Source organism: Bubalus bubalis, chromosome 24 (genome assembly GCF_019923935.1).
Source record: "Bubalus bubalis isolate 160015118507 breed Murrah chromosome 24, NDDB_SH_1, whole genome shotgun sequence".
NCBI classification, from domain to species: Eukaryota; Metazoa; Chordata; class Mammalia; order Artiodactyla; family Bovidae; genus Bubalus; species Bubalus bubalis.
In genome coordinates, this window is record NC_059180.1 from 9517384 (window position 1) to 9540431 (window position 23048).

A 23048-nucleotide genomic window follows, 5' to 3' on the forward strand; every position below is an offset into this window, starting at 1 on the left:
TTCATTTCTTTCTAAGGTGTTTTCATGATTGTCGGGAAACCTGGGGCGGCTCGGCGGTAGGCGGATTGTGAGGTGAGGTCAGGTCACCGCTGTCCAGAGGTTCCGTGCCTCGTCAGGACACCCCTGCGGGGCTGAGTCGGAGACCACTGTGCCTCTGGTCTGAGCTGGGGCTGGAGCCCCCACCTGTTTGTCCGTGACCTGCCAACTGCATGCGATGTTTGAGGTCAATCCCCCCCGGATGGAGCCCTTTTGTGAGCCCCTCCCACATGAAACTCTGGCTCCAGGTCCTTTCTGTCTCTCCACATCACCTTCTGCCTCTCCGTGACCCTTACCCGTGTGACCTCAGGGAAAGCCACACCGATTTGTCGACAAACTTAGCAGCCGACCACCTAGGGGAGTCAGCTGCTCCAGTAGACCCCCGGGGTTCCTTTCAGGAACCCCCGTCTGGCTGCCACCACCCACACATCCCGTCCCAGTCACTGGGAATTCATAGTCAAACAAAGGCTGCTTTTTAAAAGGAGTTACACTTGTACACATAACCGTTCAACCGGAATTTTGCAGGAGCACAGACTTGGGAGGAGATGGACTTTTTCCTACTCAGTATAAGTATATATATCTCCAGTATGAAAATTCTGTATCTATGCATACACGTATGTTTGGGGATTTTTTAGGTTTTTTACAGCTAAAAATGAGCGCATGAGTCTGCATTGTAGACCACAGCTCAGAGTCAGTGTGGCATCCTCCTGCTAACTTAGGTATAAAGATACGGTCTGGTCCCATCCTGCCTCTGAACAGCTTACAGGTTCCTTTAAGAAATGTTGAATCTCAGTTGAAGCTGTGTCTGTGAGCAGAAGAGCATGGAGGTGGAGGAAGTCGTTTGATTAACTCACTGTGTCTCCTAGAAGTTTTCACACACCTCTGTTCACTCTGCTTACCCACAGTCAGGGGTCTCAGCAGCCTCTCCTGGCAAGGTGACTGCCTTAGCAAATTGCCTTCTTAACTGCAGTGGTCAGATGAGCCCTAGTTTCAGCACCACAGGCTTGTTTAAAAATGTCTGGGGTCACCCTGCCTTGCTCATGTGGAGCCCAGGAACCGTCTAAGGAGGAAGCTTTCCACTGCGTGTGTTAGCGAATAGATTTTGCCTTTATGAATGAGACAGTTGACAAAAGAGCGTGGTTCTTCAGAGGGCGAGGGGTGTAAAACTCTCCCACCAAGGTCTTTCCTGGAGAACAGACTGAAACACGAGCTACAGTTCACATAGGTCCCATCAGTAATTCTAATGCACCCTGTGTTTCTGAAACAATATCCTGATCCTATGATGGCTGATGGTTCAGCATTATTTTATCAGGAAATATAGCAGAATGACCAGGGACATAGGCTTTGTGACGAGCTCCAAGCCATGCTTCTGGACAGCTGTGATCTTGAGTAAATTTCCAACAGTAAAACCAAAGAAGCATGTACTATTGCAGGATCGTTATCAGTTAGACCCTGATGGTGAAATTGGGCCAACTACTTACAGCCTCTTGCCCAGCTCTGGGCCTTGGGTGCAGGGAGAGCCGAGCTCTGTTTCTGGGTCAGCTTCTGCCCTGGGGCGGGCAGCAGAGCTGCTGCAGGTGGGGCCGCTGGCACCTCCAAGAGAAATCTTCACGTTTACCCACCACTCGGACTGTGCAGTGCACGTAAGCTTTCCCTGTTGAGCGGTTAGCACATCCTAAGACGTTTTCTCGTTTCATTGGTCTAAATTGTCTGTGATACCTGAAGTGCATTCGTATCGTGTGCCCAGGTCACCTTGGGACTTGAGAGAAGAGGTAGACCAAGAATCCAGCCATGGCCACAATCTTACCTTTGAGATTGCAGTGTGGACTGGGCTCGGGTGTGCCCGGCGTGGACTGCAGAGTGCCCAGTGTGCCCAGGACAGAGCTGTCTCCTACAGCAGGCAGCCAGTCCTACTTGGAAGTAGGTCATCTCTCTGAGCGTCCTTCCAGCAACATTTCTACCGTTTTGTTTTTTTTTTTTTCCTCCCCACCAGGGACCAAAAAGGTCCATTGGAGAGGAAGATTGAGAGACCAGACCTTTCTGTGTCCAGAGCTCAAGCCCCATTCTGAATAAGCTCAAGCTGCTGGTTGGTTTAACCATTAGTGGACCGTAATTGCCACACACCACAGCGCACCTCTGGACACCTTCCTTCCTAAGTGGAAGAAGCCAAGTGTGTGTATTTTGAAAGAAGTGTTCTCCACAGATGCCTGTTTCCCTGTGGTACAGACAAGGGGACAGAGTATGGGGAACTGAGGCGACCTCTGGCCCCTCGTTCTGCTCGGGTCCCGGTTCTGCCCAGCCCTGAGTCCAGTCGGATGAGCACAGGTGGGGCTGTGCAGGTCTAACCAGACACCCCCATGGAGTTGCTCTCCAGCCCCTGCAGTTTGGGTTCTGTTTTACTCCCACGTGTACTGAGGGGTGGTTAACTTCACCTCGTGACTGCCAGCTTTGGCTGAAAGGGCAGATAATGAAAGCAGGTTGTTGAAGTCCCAAGTCCCTCAGGTTATGGTGGCCAGTTGACAAATTAGTGGGTAAGCCTGGCTGCTGCAGCTCCCTGGCTTCAAATCCCTGTGAACTGAATGAAAAACAGCAAAGCTGCTTGTCTTCCCAGCTCCCAACTCCGATCAAAGGTTTTGTGTGTCAGCTCCCTCCTGCCCCATCCCACCCTTCAACCCCGCTTCTCTTGTGGTTTTATTTTGAGGAAGTTGTCAGGAAAGGTAGCACTGAAAACATGCTATGATACAACACCCGTATGTGTAACAGTGTTTCCTGCCAGGTTTCTCAAGTCAGAGTAGGTGGCTGGTGGGCCTTCTGTAGCATTGACTTCCCGCAAGATCTCAGGCTGCCTGCTGATGCCCATTGTTCCTCACCTGGAAAGCGAGTGTGATCCTTACCGAAGACCATGTGCTGGTCAGTGCCTGGGGGGACCGAGTGAGAACTGTCCCCACTCAACCCCAACCAGAGGCAGCAGGAGAGACAGCTACCTCCAAGGCTCTAGGAAGATTTCAAATAAATCCCAAAAGAATCTATAGATTTGCATCATCTGTGATTTAGACAAACTGTCTTCTCCTTTATAACGACCAGTCTAGAACCGCAAGGAAAAGTCCTTAATGAAAGAGCAGGTGCAGGTTTGCATAAAGGCTACGTCAGAGCAGGCACCCACCCCGTGGCGCAGGTCAAAAAGCCACAGCAAGCGCTGGCCTGCAAGAGAGGAGCTTTCGATCGAGGAGAGTGGCTTCGCTGCCCCTGGTGCTTGATGCAAGCCGGGCCGCCACCACACACCCTTGTAAGCAGACCCGCTGTCTGCAGGTGACCAGCGCCTCACCCCGGGCCTGTGTGTCTGCACTGCCCTGTAGCCCCTCAGACGGGGCAGAGGTGCTGAGTCCATGGCCAAGCCCTGGACTGATGCCATGCTGCCAGCTGCCTTCGCACAGTCTCTGGGCGGAATGGGGGAGACAATGGCAACCCAGCCCTGATGACTGGATTTAGGAGGTGGGATTTTTCTCATTACTGAAATTAGCTTCAAGTTCAGAAGAGCTCACCGCAAAACCCCCTGTGGCGGTAGCACGCAGCTGGATTTAGCCTTGATGGTTGATGAGCTTCAAATGACTGGCCACATGACGCATCTGGCCCCAGTGAGGAAGTGGGGTGGGAGCAGGCAGGGCGCAGGCAGGCCCCAGGACTCCCGGCTCGAGTGGGACCAAATGGTAGTGAAGCGAGTGAAAGTCGCTGCGTCGTGTCTGACTCCTTGTGACCCTGTGGACTGCAGCCCGCCAGGCTCCTCTGCCCATGGAATTCTCAAGCCTGGAATTCTGGCCCATTCCCTCCCCCGGGGGATCTTCCCAACCCAGAGATTAAACCCACGTCTCCTGCATTGCAGGGGGATTCTTTACCATCCGAGCCACCAGGGAAGACCTGGCTTTGGAGTGGGACCAGATGGTAGAGTCCCTTTGATTTTGGCTAAGCACCCACTTGGTATCAGGACGTCCACCAGACGCTACAGTACAGAAGGGAGAGCCCCGGCCCCACCCCTGGAACTCAGGCTCCTGTCTACCATCCTCCCCTACCTGACCTGGGAAAGCCCCCACGACCCTGGGCACAACCAAGGCTGAGCTCTCCCAGGGCTAGACCGGGGGCTGCCCCACACAGCCACGCAGCTCACCGGCCACAGCTCCAGCAGAACACAGGCCACCTGCCCTGGGTCTGAGCCCTGCACCGTTTGCCCAGCAGCCTGCAGTGCCGGCTCTCATTCACCTGACATTTCCCTCATTCCAGGCCCAGCTTAAACAGCAAGAAACTGCCTTGCACCTCCCTAAATATTCTACAGTCCTTGGAGTAGGTACAGATGAAAAAAAGGCTTGGAGCTTGCCAAGGGCACCCAACCCTGTATGAATAGGTCAGTGTGGGTTGGGCTCCAGGCCACTGTGCCCACAGCCAGCAGTTGGTGTGTGCATGGCCTCCTGCAGACCAAAGGCTCAGGCTGACTCTTGTGGTGTCCAGGGTGCTCACTCCTGTGTCCCTAGGCCAAGGACTGTGTCATCAGGCCCAGGGGAGAAGGAATTCGCAGGATGTGTGGACCAGCTGTGTCCTAGCTCCACTGCTGAGTACAGGCTCCTGGTTCTCTTCTGATGAGGCCGCAAGGCCCACCCCAACCCAGCCAGAGCCCGTCCCTGGTCTGATCTGCTGAGAAAGAAGACTCGAGGTCCCTTGGGAACGGGTGGTTACTGGCGTGCATATCCACATTGAGGCACCTGCTTGCCCTTCAAAGCCTCCACCCCATGCAGCCAACCTCAAGGCCAAGGAAGCCCTCAACCAGCAGCTCCGGGACCCCTCCTGCACCTCCTGGCGCCAGGTGAGACCTGGGCCTGTGGGCTGACCCGGGAGGCCTTCGTCACAGGCCTGGCAGGAGGCTTAACTTGGCCTCTGAAAACTGTCGTGTGGTAAGGGCTGCTGTGCCCGCATCTTGGGAAGCCCAACAGGAGGCCCCAGAGGGCACTGCCTGGGCCTCAGGCTCTCAGGCTAAACCCGTCCCCGTGGCCCAGCCTTGGGGATTTCCTGGTTGAGGACTGCCCAGCCCCGTCCATCCGGGAAAGGCAGCATCCGGAGCGAGGCCAAGGTCTTTGGGCCAGACCGGGAAGCCCTGCCTCCCCTCCCGTCAGGCCTGTCGTGAGAACCTCCCTCTTCAGGGAGGTCGAAGTCTGGCTCCTCCCTTGTGAACCACCCAATATCATTCATTCATTCACAGGGCCGATGGTTAAGAGCGTGGGTCCAGACTGCCTAGGTTCAAGACCCAGCCTTTTGCTCTGCAGAGGTGACAGCCTGTTTAACCTCTCTGCACCTGTCTTCCCATCTATCAAGTGGGGGAATTACAGTGTCTTCCCCAGAGTCTCACTGTGCAGATGAGATGAGAGGAGATCATAAATGTAAGGCACTCCTAACCCCGGCTAAGTCCTTTGTTCGCCCTTGATGGGAAGTGGGTGGGGGAGATTCTAGGGACTCTGGTATTTTTTTTTACGTACCTATCAATAATCACTTAATTTTTTTAACTTAAAAAAACTTTTATATCAGAGTATAGCTGGTTAACATTAATGTTGTGATAGTTTCAGGTGGACAGCAGAGGGATTCAGCCATACATACACAAGTATCTGTTCTCCCCTAGACTCCCCTCCCATCCAGGCTGAGGAGAGTTTCCTGTGCTCTCCAGTAGGTCCTTTTTGATTATCCATTCTAAATATAGCCATGTGTATGTGTCCATCCCAAACTCCCTAACTATCTATCCCTTCTGGGGATTCTTTGCGCTCTGGTATTCTAATGCCTGGGGGGATATCCTGCATCAGTTCAGTTCAGTTGCTCAGTCGTGTCCGACTCTCTGCAACCCCATAAATCTGCATAATGCTAGCTAAAATCTTGTTTAGTTCAATTTCATTTTTTTCTGCAGTGTTCTATAATATCACAATTTGAAAGTTCTAAAATATTTAAGTTTGTATCCCCCCCCAAAAAACCAAACTTTTATTTATTAATGATGTCTAATTTTGCTCATTTTGTATGTTTTATCTTTTTTTTCTTTCTAGTTTTGCTCATTTAAAAAAAATTAATCATTTGGTCACTTGTTTCACCCATGCATTAAAATAAATCCTATCTTATCCTGACAAAAAGCCTCCTTAGGGAAGTCCTACAAGGTAAACATGAGTTCTTAGCACTTCGTACTTTGGTCCCCTCCTCTCTGCCCCGGGTATGGTGAGGCGCAAGGCGAGGTTCGGGGTTCGGGGAGACCGCAGAAGGGAAGTGGAGAGGTGGCAGCTGACGGCTCAGACCGCTGGGTCGTGCCTGGTGTCTGCAGGACAGGGCAGTCTGGCCGGGCGGTTATGCAAGAGTGGAAAGACTTCTGAGAAGAAAGGAAGTCAGTGGCAGGCCATGACCTGGACTGGTGCCCGGGAGGGGGTACCGCTTGCAGCCAGCCCCCCTGCCACTTCCTCTGCCCTTCCCAGGTGAGCAGCACTGAGAGTCTGACCTCAGTGCGGGGACCGCAAGGCAGCACCACATGAGATGGGGAAGACCAGAGACAAGCTGAGCATCCCTCAGGGAGGGGGCATTTAGTGAATGATTAAAGGACCATCACTCAGCTGTAAGCCAAGTCCCATGTGCTGTGGGTTTAAGGGAGGACTGCCATCATCATGGGACCCCACTCAGTCTATTCTTGCTTCCAACTTTCTGTTGCGGTAAAAGGCACCCACAGAGAAGGGCTGTGCACGAAACTCAACATGCCTAGGGCCGGGCTAATTTTAGGAAGTGAGCGCACTTGTGGAACTGGCGTCCTTATCAACAGAGCGAATCACTTGCCGCCTCTGGCTCCCCTCAGCTCACTGCCGGCCCCCGCCCCTGCCCCTGGAGGTCACCCTGGCTTCCAACCCCACTGACTGGCCTTGGCAGTTTTGGAGCTTGGGGTCAATGGTATCCTGCAGGAGGGGCATTTTGTCCGCTTCTCAATCCCCACATTGTGCCTGGAAGGTTCACCCGTGTTGTGTGGGACAGTTCTTTCCCATCGCTGAGCCGTGCACCCTTCTATGCAGGAAGATCCCAGCTGTGTAAATGGAAATGACCAGAGCAAGGACTGGCAAGGCTGGTCACACCCAGGGTTGGTGACCTCGGGGTGACTGGGGAGCAGCAGTGTCTAGAGGGGACCTGCCAAGCAACTCTTCCAGAGCAGAGGAAAGAAATGGACCCCAAGCTTCCAAGATAACACCCCCTGCCAAACGTCAAGCCTTGCCCCTGGTGGTCCCAGGGGACCCGTGGCTCTCAGAGTGCTCCTGGTGCTGATGGCCTTGGCCACCATCTCTCCCTCTTGGAATCTGAGAGTCTGGGCCACAAAGTGACCTGCCCACCTGAACCTGCAGTCAAATTTCCTGGGTCTAAGACCACTTGCTCTGTGACCTTGAACCAGCCCTATAACCTCTGAGCTCCCGGAACCCCGTGTCTCCCTGGCCAAGCACCGCAGGCTTTGGCATCATTGACTCAATGGGCATGAGTTTGAGCAAATCCTGAGAGGCAGTGAAGGGCAAGGAAGCCTGGCGTGCTGCCGTCCATGGGGTCCCAAAAAGTCGGACACGACTGAGCGACTGAACAGCAACAGCCCATCCTCTCCCAGCAAGCTGCTCCTTCCTCACCCCTGCATCCTGTATCCCCTTCTCCCCATTCTCAGCAGAGATGGGGTCTCTTTCACTCAAGAGGAAACCAAGCCGGCTCTGAGGGGCCGTTCTTTGACCAGGATTTGAACTTGGGTCTTAGTCTGCCCGCCCACCACTGTTCTCAATCACACTCACCCAGGGTGGGCACGGGAGGCTTGTACACACTCCCCTGGAGTGTGCTCATCACTCCATGAGCAATGCAGTTACTATTTGAATACTTGCAGAAGGCCCACTGCATGCCAGGCACCAGCTCTGGGGCACTGGGGCCAGAGCCCATGTCAAAACTGGCCAGAGCCTTCTCTCACGGGCTCACAATCTGTTCGGGAAAGACATTATAAAAATAAAATAAGACAGTGGTCAGTGCTCTGGGGAAAAAAAAAAAAAGGAAAGAGGAGTAGGGGCCCATGAAGTGTTGCTATTTTATGTGAGGTTGTCAAGGAAGGCCTCTCGGAGGAGGTGCCCTTTCTCAGAGGAGAAACCTGCAGACAATGAGGGTGGGAGTTACATGCCTGCGGAGATGGGCCAGGTGGAACCGGCGTGCATAGGCCCTGAGGTGTGAGTGCTGGGGGAGTTCCCAGAGCAGATAAGCCAACGTGGCTGGCGCAGAGGAGCCAGGAAGAGAGAGCCAGGAGTCGGGCTCCCCACCTGTGGGGCCCTAGAGGCCACGGGGAGGACAGGGGCCAGAGTGTTCCTGCACACCTGTGTGCGTGTGGCCGCCCACGTCCCACCACGGGAGCCCCAGGAATCCCAGAAAAACGAAAGAAGAAGCGGAGCCCTCTCTGCACGCTCCCTGCCCCCTCTTGCCACCTCCTCCACCCCACCACCCTCCCTCCGCGACAGAGGCGACTTCCTCTTTCCAGCCAATTTAAGTCCCAACCCCTGAGTACCCTGGAGGAGAGGGTGCCGCGCGCAGCCAAGCCATGGGGGACCACTTCATCCGCCACATTGCCCTCCTGGGCTTCGAGAAGCGCTTCGTCCCCAGCCAGCACTACGTGAGTACCTACCGGCTGGGAGCGCCCTGCGTGGAGACAGGCCTGGGGGTGGGTGGGGGGGCGCACGTGCGGGTCCCCACACAGCCCTGGGAGAGGGTGCAGGGTCCTGACCGAGGCTCCGGTCCCCGGGCCTCAGGCTGCGCATCCGGGGCCGCAGTCCCTGTGAGCCCTTCAGATGATGCCCTTCCGCCCCCGCCCCACTCCCTGCTCTCCCCGCTGGCACGTGTCTCTGCCGGCCCCTCCGGGAGGGGTTCCCGGGAGGGCGCGCTGGTGGTGATCAGTTACATCAGAGTTGGGGCCCCTCCTGTAGGGTAACACCACTGCAGGGACTGGAAGAATCCCCCTTCCTGCCCCCGGGGATCTGGGGAAGTGTTGGCTCAGACCCGGCCACCCCATCCATCATACGGTCTCCAAACCCAGCAGAAGACCAGAGAGGGATCCACCTTATAAACTGGCACGTGGGCTGCATTCAGAGTATATGCAGAGACCTTTCGTCTTTTTTTAACTTTTAATGTTGAAATAATTTCAGATTTACAGAAATGTTGCCCCCGGAAAATGCCAATTACTCCAATATTGCTTCATCCGCATTTTCTGTGTGTCTCTCTCTCTGTTCCTTTGTCCCTCCCTCCCTTTCCCTCTGAATACATATATTCTGAATTGTTTGACAGTTATTTGGAGACATTGTGCTTCTTTACCCCCTAAATATTACAAGTGTGTATTTCTTAAAACCAAGAAGTCTCTCTTACATAACCAAAGGTGTCGAAATGAGGAAATTAACCTTGATAAAACACTGTCATCCATCCCTCAGACTGGATTAGGATTTCAGCAATCGTCCTACTTGTCCCTCGTCAGGGACGTTTTTTTCAGGCCCAGGATCCAATCCAGGTTATCCTATGTATCCGAGTTGCCACATCTCTTTGGTGTTCTCTAACCCGGATCAGTCTTAATCAGTCTTTGTCCTTTTCAATTTTGACTTTTTGAAGAGATGGGACCAGTTATTTTGTAGAACGCCCCTCAATTTCCGTGTTTCTGATACTTCTTAGGGACTTTCGAATGGCTCAGCGAGTAAAAAATCCTCCTGCAATGCAGGAGACACAGGTTTGATACTTCCTTAGATCCCAATGGCTTCCCTGATAGCTCAGATGGTCAAGAATCCGCCTGCAATGCAAGAGACCCTGGTTCGATTCCTGGGTTGGGAAGATCTGCTGGAGAAGGAACAGGCTACCCACTCCAGTCTTCTTGAGTTTCCTGTGTGGCTCAGCTGGTAAAGAATCCACCAGCAATATAGGAGACCTGGGTTTGATCTCTGGCTTAGGAAGATCCCCTGGAGAAGGGAAAGGCTGCCTACTCCAGGATTCTGTCCTGGAGAATTCCATGGACTGTATAGTCCCTGGGGTTGTGAAGAGTCAGACATGGCTGAGTGACTTTCACTTTTCACTTTAGATCCCAATAATTCAAGGACACCCCGGAAGTGACTCTCTGTTCTTCTCTTTGATCCCATCAGCTGGCAGGTGATTTTTATTTATTCCTATATTAGTGATGTTTGATCACTAAATCCTAAGTGTGTCTTCCAAGTTTCTCTGCTGTAAAGCTACTGTTTCCCCCTTTGTAATTCATAACTGGGCTTCCCTGGTGGCTCAGTGGTAAAGAATCCACCTGCCAATGCAGGAGATGTGGGCTTCATCCCTGGATCTGGAAGAGATCCCCTGGAGAAGGAAATGGCAACCCACCCCAGTATTCTTGCCTGGAGAATTCCATGGACAGAGGAGCCCGGCGGGCTGTAGTTATTGGGGTCGCAGGAGAGTTGAACAAGACTTAGTGACTACAACAAGTAACAAAATTAATAACGAACCTGTGGGGGAGGTTATGGAAAGCTATGTGAGTATCCTGTGCCTTACAGAAACTGGATGACTCTTGCTTGCATCAAATGACTATCATGATTGCCAAATAATGATTTTTAAACTCTACTGGTCCTTCTGCATGCATTAGTTAACATTTTCCCGTAAGTGTCTTCCCTTCTTCCTTGTTTATGTCCGAATGGATCCATGGATTCAGTGGGTCAGAGTCCATTACTATCATTACTTACTTTGATGCTCAGAATGTTCCAGACTTGGTGACTGGGAGCTCCTTTGGGTTGGCTTCTGTGCTCTTTTGGGATATATCATGTCATTCTTTGAGCACCTTTTTTTTTTTTTTTTTTGGAGAGGGCACCAGAATTCATTCTTATGGCACAAGGTGGTCCAGCTTAACCTGGACTCTTTCAGCCCTAGGCCTGGACTCAACTATTTCAGTAAAGAACCCTGGTTCTTTAGTGAGAGTGATATTAGAACACAAAATCTGGAAGCTAGGTGTGCTCATTGCCACTGAGGTGTCATGGCTCGTGACTGCCTTTTCAGTGGCCATGTCGTCTCGTGCTTGCCTCTCAGCGTTTTATATCTGTAGCTCCTTTCTCTCGCTGTGGGAACAGTGGGTTCCAAGGAGATTAGTGTATCACTCCTCTGCTCAGTTCTAAAATAAACATAAATTTGTTTCAGAGAAACTACACCCACACGGCTGTCAACAATAAACCTACTACTAACGTATTAAGTCACTACACCCACACCACTATTAACAATAAACCTACTAACCTAATCGGTCAAAGTTAAGTTTTCTCTGCAGTTGTTTTTGTCCTTTTGGACTGAGAACAGGGCCAGTGGTGTAACTAAAAGCTACTTGGAGTCTTTTCCATTAAAAAAAAATTTAGATTATTACCCATTTTATATACTGTTAAGTTCATTTGGTTTTGTTTTCCACTTTAAAGTTAAAAAAATCCTTGTTGGTTTAACTTTATTTCTAAATATGTAAAATATTAGCAAGTTCACCTATTTAAAGTGCACTGTGATTTTTGGTATATTATAAGTTGTTCAACTCTCACAACTATCTAACTTTTTAGAGTATTTTAATCTTCCCCAGTGGTAGCTATTCTTTTGATTCCCCAATATTTTATTCTGAGAAACTTCAAATATGGAGAGAAATTGGAAAAATTTCACAGCAGAACAAAACCAAAAAATCTAACCAGTCATAGGCTCACTTTCTAGATTCTTCCATTAACGTTACCTGTAGCACTTGTTTTATGATACAAACCATCCATCTACCCATCAATCTATCCTATTTTTGATGCACTTTAAGGCAAACCACAAATATCAGTGCACTTTGCCCTGAATATTTCAGCATGCATATCACAGCCAGAGTTAAGCATTTGCTTATAGTTTTTTCTCTTTTGGTGTAAAATTTGTGTAGAATGAAACCCACAAATCTTAGAGATACCTTTACTGAGTTTTGACCCTGGGAGTCCCTACAGAACCCAAACTCTCATCAAAATGTTGACCGTGACCTTCACTCCACCTCATGTCCCAGTCATTCCTTCCCAGCCCCTAGAAGCAACTATTTGAGGTGTCTTTTTCCACCTTGAATTAGTTGAGGTCACTCTAGAATCTCACAGACATGGAACGGTATGTAGCCTTTCATGCCCAACTTCTTGCATTCAGCACAGTGCTTTTAAGATTCATCCACGTGGTTGCAAATATCAGTTATCTGCTCTTTTGTGTGGCTGAGTGGTGTTCTCTAAACTGTTTTTACAGGCTTATTTTTCTGTATTGAGTTTTTGTTTGTTTGTTTGTTTTATATAATGGCTTTTTTGGATATTGGAGAACGAAATGGCAACCCACTCCAGTATTCTTGCCTGAAAAATCCCATGGACACAGGAGCCTGGCGGGCTACAATCCATGGGGTCGCAAGAGTTGTACACGACTTAGAGACTAAACCACCACAGTTCTTATGCCATATGATAAACTCATGTGAATTGCACAATTCAGTGGTTTTCAGCACATTCACAGAGTTGCACAATCATGACTACAATCTGTTTTTTTTTCATCACTCCATAGAAATCCTATTCCCAGTCAAGCCTCAGCCCCTCTACCCCAACCCCGCCCAGCCACTGGCAACCACAAATCTACTTTCTGTTTCAATAAATCTGTCTCTTCTGGGCATCTCTTTCTTTCCTTTTCTTTTTTATTTTGTGGCTGCACCCTCGGCTTGTGGGATCTCAGTTCCCTGACCTAGGACTGAACCCGGGCCGTCAACAGTAACAGTGTGGAGTCCCAGCCTCTGGATCCCCAGGGAACTCCCTGGACACTTCATATAAATCCAGCCACACAACATCTTACTGTGTTGTGCTGAGTTTTGCTATCTGAGCCCAGCCCTTTGTGTATCTTACCTCCTGTTACTCTCAGAGCAGCCTTAGCGGCAAGGTCCTACTCGCCTGCCTCTAGTTTACGGAGAGGAGTCTGAGTTAATTTGAGAGTTAATTTGCCCTGGGGTCCGTGAACTTGATGCTCTTTCTATGGCCCAGGTTACCCCAAATAGCACTCTCCCTCCCACCCCCAGTCCTGTGGGTTTCCACTGTGGGCGGGGACTGCCCAGATGCATGCTTGAACGAGGTCCCCTGCTCTTGCCGCCCCCCCCAGGTCTACATGTTCCTGGTGAAATGGCAGGACCTGTCTGAGAAGGTGGTCTATCGGCGCTTCGCCGAGATCTATGAATTCCACGTGAGTGCCCTGTGTGTGTGGGGTGGGGGGTAAGGGGAGACACCACGCCAGCCCCAGCTCTGCCTTTGAGGACGGAAACTAGGAAACCCCTTCCCCTCCCAGCCCACAGTTAAGGGGGCATTTTTTTTTAATTGAGGTATAGTTGACTCACAATTTTGTTGGCCTTATATTTTTTTAATTTAAAGAAAACATTTAAGGTAGTTTTTATTGTGAAAATATACGTAACATACACTTACCATTTTACCTACTTTAAGTGTACAAGCCAGTGGCCTGAAGCGTGTTCGCTGTCACGCAACCGTCACCACCATCCATTTCTAAACATCCTCATCTTCCCAAACCAAGACTCTGCACCCACTGCGCACGAACTCAAGGGGGCTGTCTCAAGGGCCCCCTGCTCTCTCTGTCCCCGCAGGGGGCAGCCCAGGTGCTCGCTCTTTCACCCACGGTCCCTGGCCTGACGAAGACCCTGGTGGACCGGAAGGAGGGTGGATAATCCTGACACCCGTGGAACCTGGTCTCCTTGCTTTGTGGGTGCCTGTTATCACCAGGGTTTACATGGGAGAATCCCCCAGGGTTCCCAGCACCAGAGGCTGTTTGGACAAAACTGGGGGGAGCTTATGGGGGGTCACGGTGTGTGGAGCTTGGCTGCTGGGTCCTGGTCTAAGACAGGTCAGATGAATGGAGGGGCCACAAAAGTACTTCTCTTATTTGAATTATTTAAAGTGAAATGCAGATAAATGTGAAGAAAAACTATATCCAGCCTTGTACACCAGCACCTGGAATCACAGCTGATGTCACTGGGCTGTTTGCACAAGGCTTTTAGATAAAGGAGATGGGGCGGCTCGAGAGGGAGGGGAGATATATATATATTTAAATATATACACACAATTCTGGGCTTTCCTGGCAGGTCAGCTGGTAAAGAATCCACCTGCAATGCAGGAGACCCCGGTTCGATTCCTGGGTTGGGAAGATCCCCCGGAGAAGGGATAGGCTACTCACTCCACTATTCTTGGGCTTCCCTGGTGGCTTAGTCAGTAAAGAATCTGCCTGCAATACAGGAGACTGGGGTTCAATCCCTGGGTTGGGAAGATCCCCTGGTGAAGGAAATGGCAACCCACTCCTGTAGTCTTGTCTGGAGAATCCCCAGGGACAGAGGAGGCTGGAAGGCTGCAGTTCATGGGGTCGCAAAGAGTCGGACCTGACTGAGCGACTAAGTACAGCACAGTTCATATGTAATTATGACTGATTCGTGTTGTTGTGCAGCAGAAACCTACTCAATATTGTAAAGGAATTATCCTTCAATTAAAATTACAAAAGCAGTGGAAGTCTCCCTTCATCTCATAGCCCATACTAGCTCCTACCCTATGTGGCCACACACACACACAAACACACACACAGAGACACACATACACACACACACACAGAGCCCAGGAACAACACACAGTAGCGTGGAGCATGCACTTTCTGAGGTGTGGGTAAATGCCATCAGCGTGCCTTTTGCCTGTTTCTCCATCTTATCACTGTCACTGGGTTACAATTTTGAGACCAGTCCATGACGATATATCGTGGGGCTTCATCTCACCTACTTAAACTGTTCTATTGTAGGATTAGCAACTCCCCCTTGCTTTTTTTTTTTAAACTTTTTGGCCACGGCAGGTGGCATGCAGGATCTTAGTTCCCTGTTGGGGGATTCAACCCACGTTTCCGGTAGTGGAAGCATGGAGTCTTGGCCACTGGACTGCCATTGAAGTCCCAGGATAAGCCCCTTTTATTACCCGGCAGACTCATTCATTCATCCAGCCACTATTTATTGAGCACCTACTAAGTGCCAGGCACATTCTTCTTGATCAGTAGGCAATGCTGCTGAAAGCTATAAGAAACAGGTGCAAATCCTTGTAAACCTTATGTTCCAGTGAAGTCAGGATAACAGACAAACAAACAAACAAAATAAGTAATTTCTATAGTGTGTTAGATGGTCCTTAGAAGGAGCATAACAGAGCAGGGAGGGGAGGTGGGAAGGATGGGAGGAGGGGCGATTGTCAGGAAGGAGGCCTTGTGAGGGGGAGAAAGCTGAGCAAGGACTTGAAGAAGGAGAAAGAGGGAGAGAGTGAGAGAATGAGCTATTGATCCACATGGGGGGCGGGAAGAATGGGGATAACACATGCAAAGGCCCCGGGGCAGGAGTGGGCCTGGAGCTTCCAAGGGTGGCTGGGGCAGAGGGAACGGGGGAGAGTGGTGGCAGGAGAAGTTTGAGCAAGGCAGGCAGAGGCAGGTCACGGGCACCGCGGGGAATAATGCAGCCTTTCTTTCCATTCTGAGTGAGTTGAGAGGCAGTGAGGCTCTGAGGGAGGGAGGGAGCAGAGGAGAGACAGGATACAACCTGGGTTTTAAGAGGATGCCTCTGGATGGTGGATTGAAGACAGACCAGGAGAGAGGGGGCAGTGACCTAAGAAGGTTGTAATAATCAAACCAGGTGGAAGCGGGCATAGTAAGAAGGATCAGATTCTGAACAGATTTGGGAAGCAGAGCCAAAAGGATTGGCTGGTGGGTTGATGCGAGTCAGGAGAGAAAGAAGAACCCAGGATGCCACCAGAAGCTTTTTTCTTGTTCATTTGCTAAGTTGTGTCCGACTCTTTGGACTGCAGCTTCTAGCCCCAGCGATTGGAAAGTATTTAGGTCATGTCCAATTCTGTGCCTTTACAATGCTCTAATAAAATGGATTCCTCCATGTCTGCTTTTCTGTCTAGAAAATCTTAAAGGAGATGTTTCCTATTGAGGCAGGGGACATCAACCCAGAGAATAGGATCATCCCGCACCTGCCAGGTGAGGAGTGGGGCTGAGTCAGCTGGGTGGGCTCCCCTGCCCTGGATCCCCTCATCTGCCCTCTGACTGTCCCCTCCACTCCCATCGTCTCTGGACTTGACCTTGCAAGTATGCTCACTGGTCCTCTGGTGTCCTTCCCTGTTCCCGCCAGCCCCGCGGTGGTTTGATGGGCAGCGGGTGGCCGAGAGCCGCCAGGGCACTCTTACCGAGTACTGCAGCGCGCTCATGAGCCTGCCTGTCAAGATCTCCCGCTGCCCGCACCTCCTCAACTTCTTCAAGGTGCGCCCCGACGACCTCAAGCTCCCCACAGACAGCCAGTGAGTGGTGGGAGAGGGAAGGGGTGGTTGGCTCAACCTGGAGAGGGCAGGGCTTTCCCCATGTTACACAGGAAGAGCCTGAGGATCAGAGAGGGCAAGCAACTTGCCCAAAGTCACACAGTGAGAAAGCGAAGGAGGACGTCCCCAGCATCCCTGCCAGGTTTCTACCTGCACCCCTCTGAGCCTCAGGATTCTGGGGGTGGGGTGGAGGAGGCACTCCAGGCTGGGGGTCCTAGGTCCTCAGTCCTTGTCCTGGCTCTGCCTGGCTATGGGACCTGGAGCCTTCTGAAAGCAGCTTCTCCAACTGTGACCCAGTGGTGAGGGCCAAATGCAGTAGTGGGTGCCCGGGAGAGTGCTTATAAACTGGGAAGTAAGGAGCCCCCGAGAGGATATGGGGCTCAGTGGCCTCTGTTCATTCCTGAGTGTGTCTCAGGCCCCTCCTCTGCTTTGCCACCTCATTCTCTGCCTGCCCTCGCCCTAGGGGTCTCCTGGACACAGGGCCCTGCATGGACGGCATCAGAGAAGCTGAGTGAGATCTCAGGGGAATGTGCTGCAGAATGTCCCTCTCTCTGTCCCTCACTGGTACTGAGTGCTAGGGGATGCCTGGAGGACAGGGTTTGCCATAGACAGACAGCAGCGCTCCAGCTAGTGCTTATGGACCCCTGAACACAACCCTGGTCCCAGGCAGGGCAGCTCCCCTCGGCCCCTGTGGGACAGGGCGCCCACCCCCATTGGCTTCTCTCTCGAGGCTCCAGCAGAAGGGAGCTGGCCTACAAGCCTTCTCCTTTGGGTCTGCAGGAAGCTGGGCAACCCCCTCAGGCTCTGAGCAGCTCCTTCTTTCTTCAAAGCCCCTTCCTCCCAGTCCAGCCTCTACCTTCTCTCTGCAGTGGCCCCCATTTCCCACGTCCCTTTTGGGAACTGTCTTGGGAAGTTCTTCTGTAGGTCTATCCTGCGCATCCCAGGGGGAAGCCCAGTGGTCTAACCCAGACTGTTCTCTGCTGCAGGGTGAAAAAGCCAGAGACATACCTGATGCCCAAAGATGGCAAGAACAACGCTGCGGGTAAGAGGCTGGGGGCAGCCCAGCGTGGTCACCCTCAGGGACTGTTGACACAGTCAGGGACCCTGAGCTTGGGGTATGCAGGGAAAAGAGCAGGAGGAGAGAACAGCTGTGAAGGATCTTGGTGGTTGCACTAAAGAGTTGAGGTCTTGGGACTTCCCTGGCGTCCGGTGGCTAAGACTCTGCACTTCCAATGCAGGGAGTGTGGGTTCGAACCCTGGTTGGGGCACTAAGATGCCACGTGCTGTGGGGCATAGCTAAAAAGTTAAAAAAAAAAAAAGTTGGAGTTTTGGGAGCTCACCTCTGTGGCCGCAGTGCCAAGCACAGACCCTGGCTTCTGACAGCCAGGGAATGTCCTGGCTGAATGAATGATCAGATTTGGGGGCAAAAGTGGCCTTTAGTGGCCCCAATACACTCAGATTCTAAGGTACTGGGGATTAGTGCTTCAATATATGAATTTGGTGGCAGGGGTGGATCCAGTCAGTGCCTAAAAGGCAGCTGCAACATCACCTGGGGGCTGGTTAGAAATACAGACCCTCAGGTCCTACCCGAGACCTATGGAATCAATGCTTGTGTTTAAGCCAGATCCCTGGGTGATTTGTTTGCATGTTAAAGGTTTTTAAAAAATATGTATTTATTTGGCAGCACAGTAGAGGCATGCAAACCCTTAGCTGCAGCATATGGGATCTAGTGCTCTGATCAGGGATCAAACCCAGGGACCCTGCGTTGAGAGCATGGAGTCTTAGCCACTGGACCACGAGGGAAGTCCCCTGTGCACATTAATGTTGAGAAAGGCTGCTTGCAAACCTCATCAAATGAGAGAGAGCGTGTAAAGCGTGCGGCCGGTGTCCGGCACACAGAAGGTGCTGAATAGGGCTGCGAAGCCTAGCTTGTCTCTGCTGCTTGCCAGTACACAGGGCGTGTCCACCCCTGGCCTGTCTGGAGCCGGTGGGGACAGGACATTAGTTCCTGTCCTGGTGATCCATGCAGGGCCCGCAGGGGAGAGCCGGGAGGAGGCGCCCACCGTGTCCACTCACCCTGCCCTCCCTCTGCCCAGACATCACGGGCCCCATCATCCTGCAGACCTACCGCGCCATTGCTGACTACGAGAAGGGCTCGAGCTCCCAGATGGCGCTGGCCACGGGCGACGTGGTGGACGTCGTGGAGAAGAACGAGAGCGGTCAGCCTCCTCACCCTGCCTGGACCTCCCTCCCCTGGTGCCCAGGCCCCCGGCCACAAGCCCCCACCAAGGCTCTGCCCCCCGCGGAGAGCAGCCCTGGGCCTCCTCCCCGCCTGGCCCACAGTGGGGCTCCGGCTCCTTCAGGGGCCCTGACTATCCTTCCCACACTGGGCGGAGCGGGGGTAGGGGGTGGGGAGGGGGGGCATCACCCTCTCTCTGAGAGTGCGGCTCTGGGGATCTGCACACATTCGGGGCCGTGACGGAGCACCTCTGCGGGATACAGCCGGGTGGGCAGGCGAACTTCTCATCACACCTATGAAGTGGATTCTGAGCTGTAGTTCTGTGGTCCTCTGTGTACCGGTGTGTGTAATTTTGGCATGGAATGTGGTGAAGGTGACAGGCTTCCCAGGTGGCGCAGTGGTAAAGAATCTGCCTGCCAATGCAGGAGATGCAAGAGATGTGGGTTCAATCCCTGGGTTGGGAAGATCCCCTGGAGTAGGAATTGGCAACCTGCTCCAGTATCCTTGCCTGGAATATTCCATGGGCAGAGGAGCCTGGCAGGCTACAGTCCAGGGGGTCGCAAAGAGTCGGACACCACTGAGCGACTGAACACATACACACACACAATCAGTCTGAATGCGAGAGTTGGATGTCTGTCTGTGTCTGACTGTCCTCACCCCTCCCCACCCGGTGATGGCTGAGGGAGGCTCCCAGACCCGCCCAGACTTACTAACCCCATATCCCTGGCACAGGCTGGTGGTTCTGCCAAATGAAGACAAAGCGTGGCTGGGTCCCAGCGTCCTATTTGGAGCCTCTGGACAGTCCTGATGAAGCCGAGGACCCAGAACCCAACTATGAAGGTACCTGCTGCCCTCCCCAGCTGCAGGGGTGAGAGGAGGGGCAGGAGGGGCTCAGGAATATTGAGGAGCCAAAGTGACTGCTTTGGGGTCAGACATGACTGAGGGCTTGGGCAGAGATGGAGGCAGGGCTGACACCCCAGAGTCTAGGTTGGGGTAGGAGGTGGTGCCTTTGGTCAGGACGGGGGAACAAGGAGGTAGAATAGAGGAGAGAGGGTGATGAGGTCAATCTGGGACATGTGGTGGCTGCAGGCCTGGGGCCGGGTCCAGTGGGAAGTGGTACTGTGAGCTAACCTGAGTCTCAGGAAGGAGGGCTGCCTGGAGGTGGGGGTATCGTGGCTGACTAGAATGGGAAAATGGGCAGCCTCTGGGTTGGAGGGGGCCCATGTGGGGTTTGATTTAAAAAGTTCTGGTTGCCCATATCTTCAAATATTAATAGAAAGAGTTTACAATTTTATGCGGATTTGTGGCTTCTCTTTAAAAACTGGGCAAGATGTGTATACAGGGCTGGCAGCCCCACATGTGAACAGTGGGCTGGAGTGATGGCTCAGGTACCACTGGACGGGTATTCTTCCTCTCCACTTCCTGTCTGGCCACTCCTTGTATGCAGGTGGCTGGCCAGGTCTCTGGGGTTATGGGAGCTCCTAGCCTCTGGTGTGGATGGTGGTGGGTGGAAGTGGGAGAGCTCCCCTGAATACAGCAGGCAGAGGACAGAAGTCCAGGTGCCCCCAGGAGGAGTGGGGAGAACTGGAGGAGATGGTGTCCTGAGCTCCAGCTGGAGGAAGCCCCAGGCCCAGAGAGGAGGGGAAGGGCGGGGAGCCATGTGCTGGGTGGACCTTCTCACTATGGCCCTCCCCCTCCAGGTGAGCCCTACGTCACCATCAAAGCCTACACTGCTGTACTGGAGGACGAGATATCCTTGGAGGAGGGTGAAGCCATTGAGGTCATTCATAAGCTCCTGGATGGCTGGTGGGTCATCAGGTAGGAGAGTCGTGCCCTCCCTCTCCCCCCCACTGCACCTGTCCTGAGAGTCAGCCTGGCCCAAGGCTGGACCTGTGTGGGCTCATTGCTGACCTGATTGTGTGACTCTGGGTAGGCCACGCCACTGTCTCTCTCTGGGCTGTTTCCATTTTGGAAGCAGACTGCTTCCACCCCAGCCTGCTTGTATCGTGGGGTTCGTCCTTGTCTGAGTGGGCACTTCTTTCCTTTGTGACTTGGGGTCACGTCCCCTGACCAGTCCATCTATTCATTCTCCAGCAACACAATTAATTGTATTAATTAACATTAAAAAAAAAACACAATACCATTTTATAAAGATTTATTTATTATTTACTTTTGGCTGCTCTGGGTCTTTGTTGCTGCACGCAGGCTTTCTCTAGCTGCGGTAAGCCAGGGCTACTCTTGGTTGCGGTGTGCGGGCTTCTCCTTGCGGTGGCTTCTTATTGCAGAGCATGGGTTCCAGGTGCTCAGGCATTAGTAGTGCTTTAGTGGCGGATCAGGGATAGAACCCATGTCCCTTGCATTGGCAAGTAGATTCTTAACCGCTAGATCACCAGAAGAAGTCCCTGAATGAATTATTATATTTGACAGCTGCTGGAGCAGACCCTGTAATCCCTTTCCCTCTTAAGTCCTCTTAAGAGAAAAAACTGACAAATACAAGATTGCAGAGGTTTCCTAGCAAACACCTGTCCCGGGAGAGCTGGCTCTGCTAATTTGCTCCTCTTCTCAGCGTCACTACTAGGAAGGCCTGTGTCACACCCATGAGGAAACTGAGGCACACAGGTGCAGGGACTGGTGTTGGCTGCTGTGTTTGCAACCGCCCAGCTGCCTTGACCCCAGATGACCCTAAGGGACCCTTGACCCCATGTCTGAGGCTCCACCCCCCGCCGCGACTGCCCAGACCTCAGGGGCTGCCTCTGTTACAGGAAAGAAGACGTCACAGGTTACTTTCCATCCATGTACCTGCAGAAGGCAGGGCAGGACGTAGCCCAGGCCCAAAGCCAGATCAAGAGCCGGGGAGCGCCGCCCCGCAGGTGAGCAAGGGTCCCGGGGCAGTGGGGGTAGGCTGGGCGGGGCTGAGGAGGGTGTACCGCGGCTTCCCTCTGTGGGTCCAGGCCCTAGGTTGACAGTGCTAGGGCGGGGGAGACGGGGCGCCAGCCCTCTCCCTGAGCGAAGGCTGGAGTGCCCTCCCACACTGTGGGGCCGGCACAAGAGCAGCAGGGAAGCAGGGGTGTGAGATGGAAGTGCGGGCACCGATGCCCACCGTCCTTGGGATGGCTCCTGAGGATTGGGGCAGGCCGGAGGGCTTCCAGCGGAGGGAGTAGGCTGAAGGCGGGCGGGGAAAGGCGGGTGAGAAATGGGCCTGGGCGCTGAGTCAGGGCAGGGGGTCCGTGTCGGGGAAGGGCAGTGGCCTTCATGCCTATCGGGGCTGGGCAGGACTCCCTCCACCGGCTGCTCTTCCTCGGCCTAGTCGTTGGACCCCAGGGTTGGCCATGAGAGTCCCCTCGGGTAGGGCTGCGGCAAGGGTGCGTACGCGGGCCGCTAACCAAAGTCCCCCTCCTGCTGCATCCAGGTCGTCCATCCGCAACGCTCACAGCATCCACCAGCGGTCACGGAAGCGCCTCAGCCAGGACACCTATCGGCGCAACAGCGTCCGTTTTATGCAGCAGCGCCGCCACCAGCGGCCGGGGCCACAGAGCTCCAGGAGCGCCCTGAGTGAGTGCGGGCCGGGGGCAGGGGGCTGAGGGCCGGGCCGGGCGGTGGAGGCGGGGCCTGGGGCGGGATCGGGCGATGGAGGCGGAGCTGTGTCGTGGAGGCGGGGTCTGGGGAGGGGCCGGGCGGTGGAGGCGGGGCCATGAGGTGGGGCCCGAAAAGTGAAGTGAGGCGGGGCCGAGCAGGCGGGGCGGGCCTCACCTGGTGCTGTCCATCCGCAGAGGAGCAGCAGCAACCCAAGACCGAGCGCCCCAAGCCGCAGCCGGCCGTGCCCCCCAGGCCCAGCGCAGACCTCATCCTGCACCGCTGCAGCGAGAGCACCAAGCGGAAGCTGGCCTCCGCCGTCTGAGGCCGCCCCCATTTGATGCTCTCCCCACCCCCAGCCCCTAAACCTGTATATACGTGTATAGAGCCTGAGGTTAGCACCCCCTGGCCCCGCCCCACCCAGCTGTTCGATACCCGTAATAAACGTTGCTTGGAGGGAACTGATGCTTTGAAAAGTTGCGCCGCGGGCAACACCCTTGATATTTCTAGACTTAGGACTGGAGGCTGTGAGCTCTGTTGGGGAAGTTGCAAGAACTGAAGTCCAGCTGCATACTTTTCTGGCCTTGGCCAAGACCAAGTTTGCACAAGGCCAAGTGCAAGAGGAAGCGCTAGCCTGGACAGACCGCCTGCTTGAACTCTGGCCTCACTGCAGAAGAGTCCTGAAGAAGAATGGACACAGTGCATAGCTGGGGAGGGGCGGGGTGGTGGGGGTGGGGGTCAGGGCTGTAGTTGACCTTGTGTGTACACTTTTAATGCCC

At 53.2% G+C, this 23048-nt stretch overlaps 1 protein-coding gene across 2 annotated transcripts; it reads left to right on the plus strand.

Moving 5' to 3' along the window:
* Positions 1–8556: 8556 nt before the first annotated feature.
* NCF1 (neutrophil cytosolic factor 1) lies at positions 8557–22730 on the plus strand. 2 transcript variants are annotated; one of them, XM_025274666.2, is made up of 12 exons: positions 8569–8713; positions 10157–10224; positions 13219–13299; positions 16047–16122; positions 16274–16439; positions 17444–17499; positions 18554–18676; positions 19429–19536; positions 20397–20514; positions 21459–21566; positions 22106–22248; positions 22467–22730. In XM_025274666.2, the coding sequence occupies exons 3-12, from the start codon at positions 13225–13227 to the stop codon at positions 22592–22594; spliced, it is 1101 nt and encodes a 366-aa protein (XP_025130451.2). In that variant the 5' UTR covers positions 8569–8713; positions 10157–10224; positions 13219–13224; the 3' UTR covers positions 22595–22730. The 2 variants fall into 2 exon arrangements, with proteins under 2 accessions (XP_006057121.3, XP_025130451.2); XM_006057059.3 differs by lacking the exon at positions 10157–10224 and having other exon boundaries at positions 8557–8713.
* Positions 22731–23048: the final 318 nt, after the last annotated feature.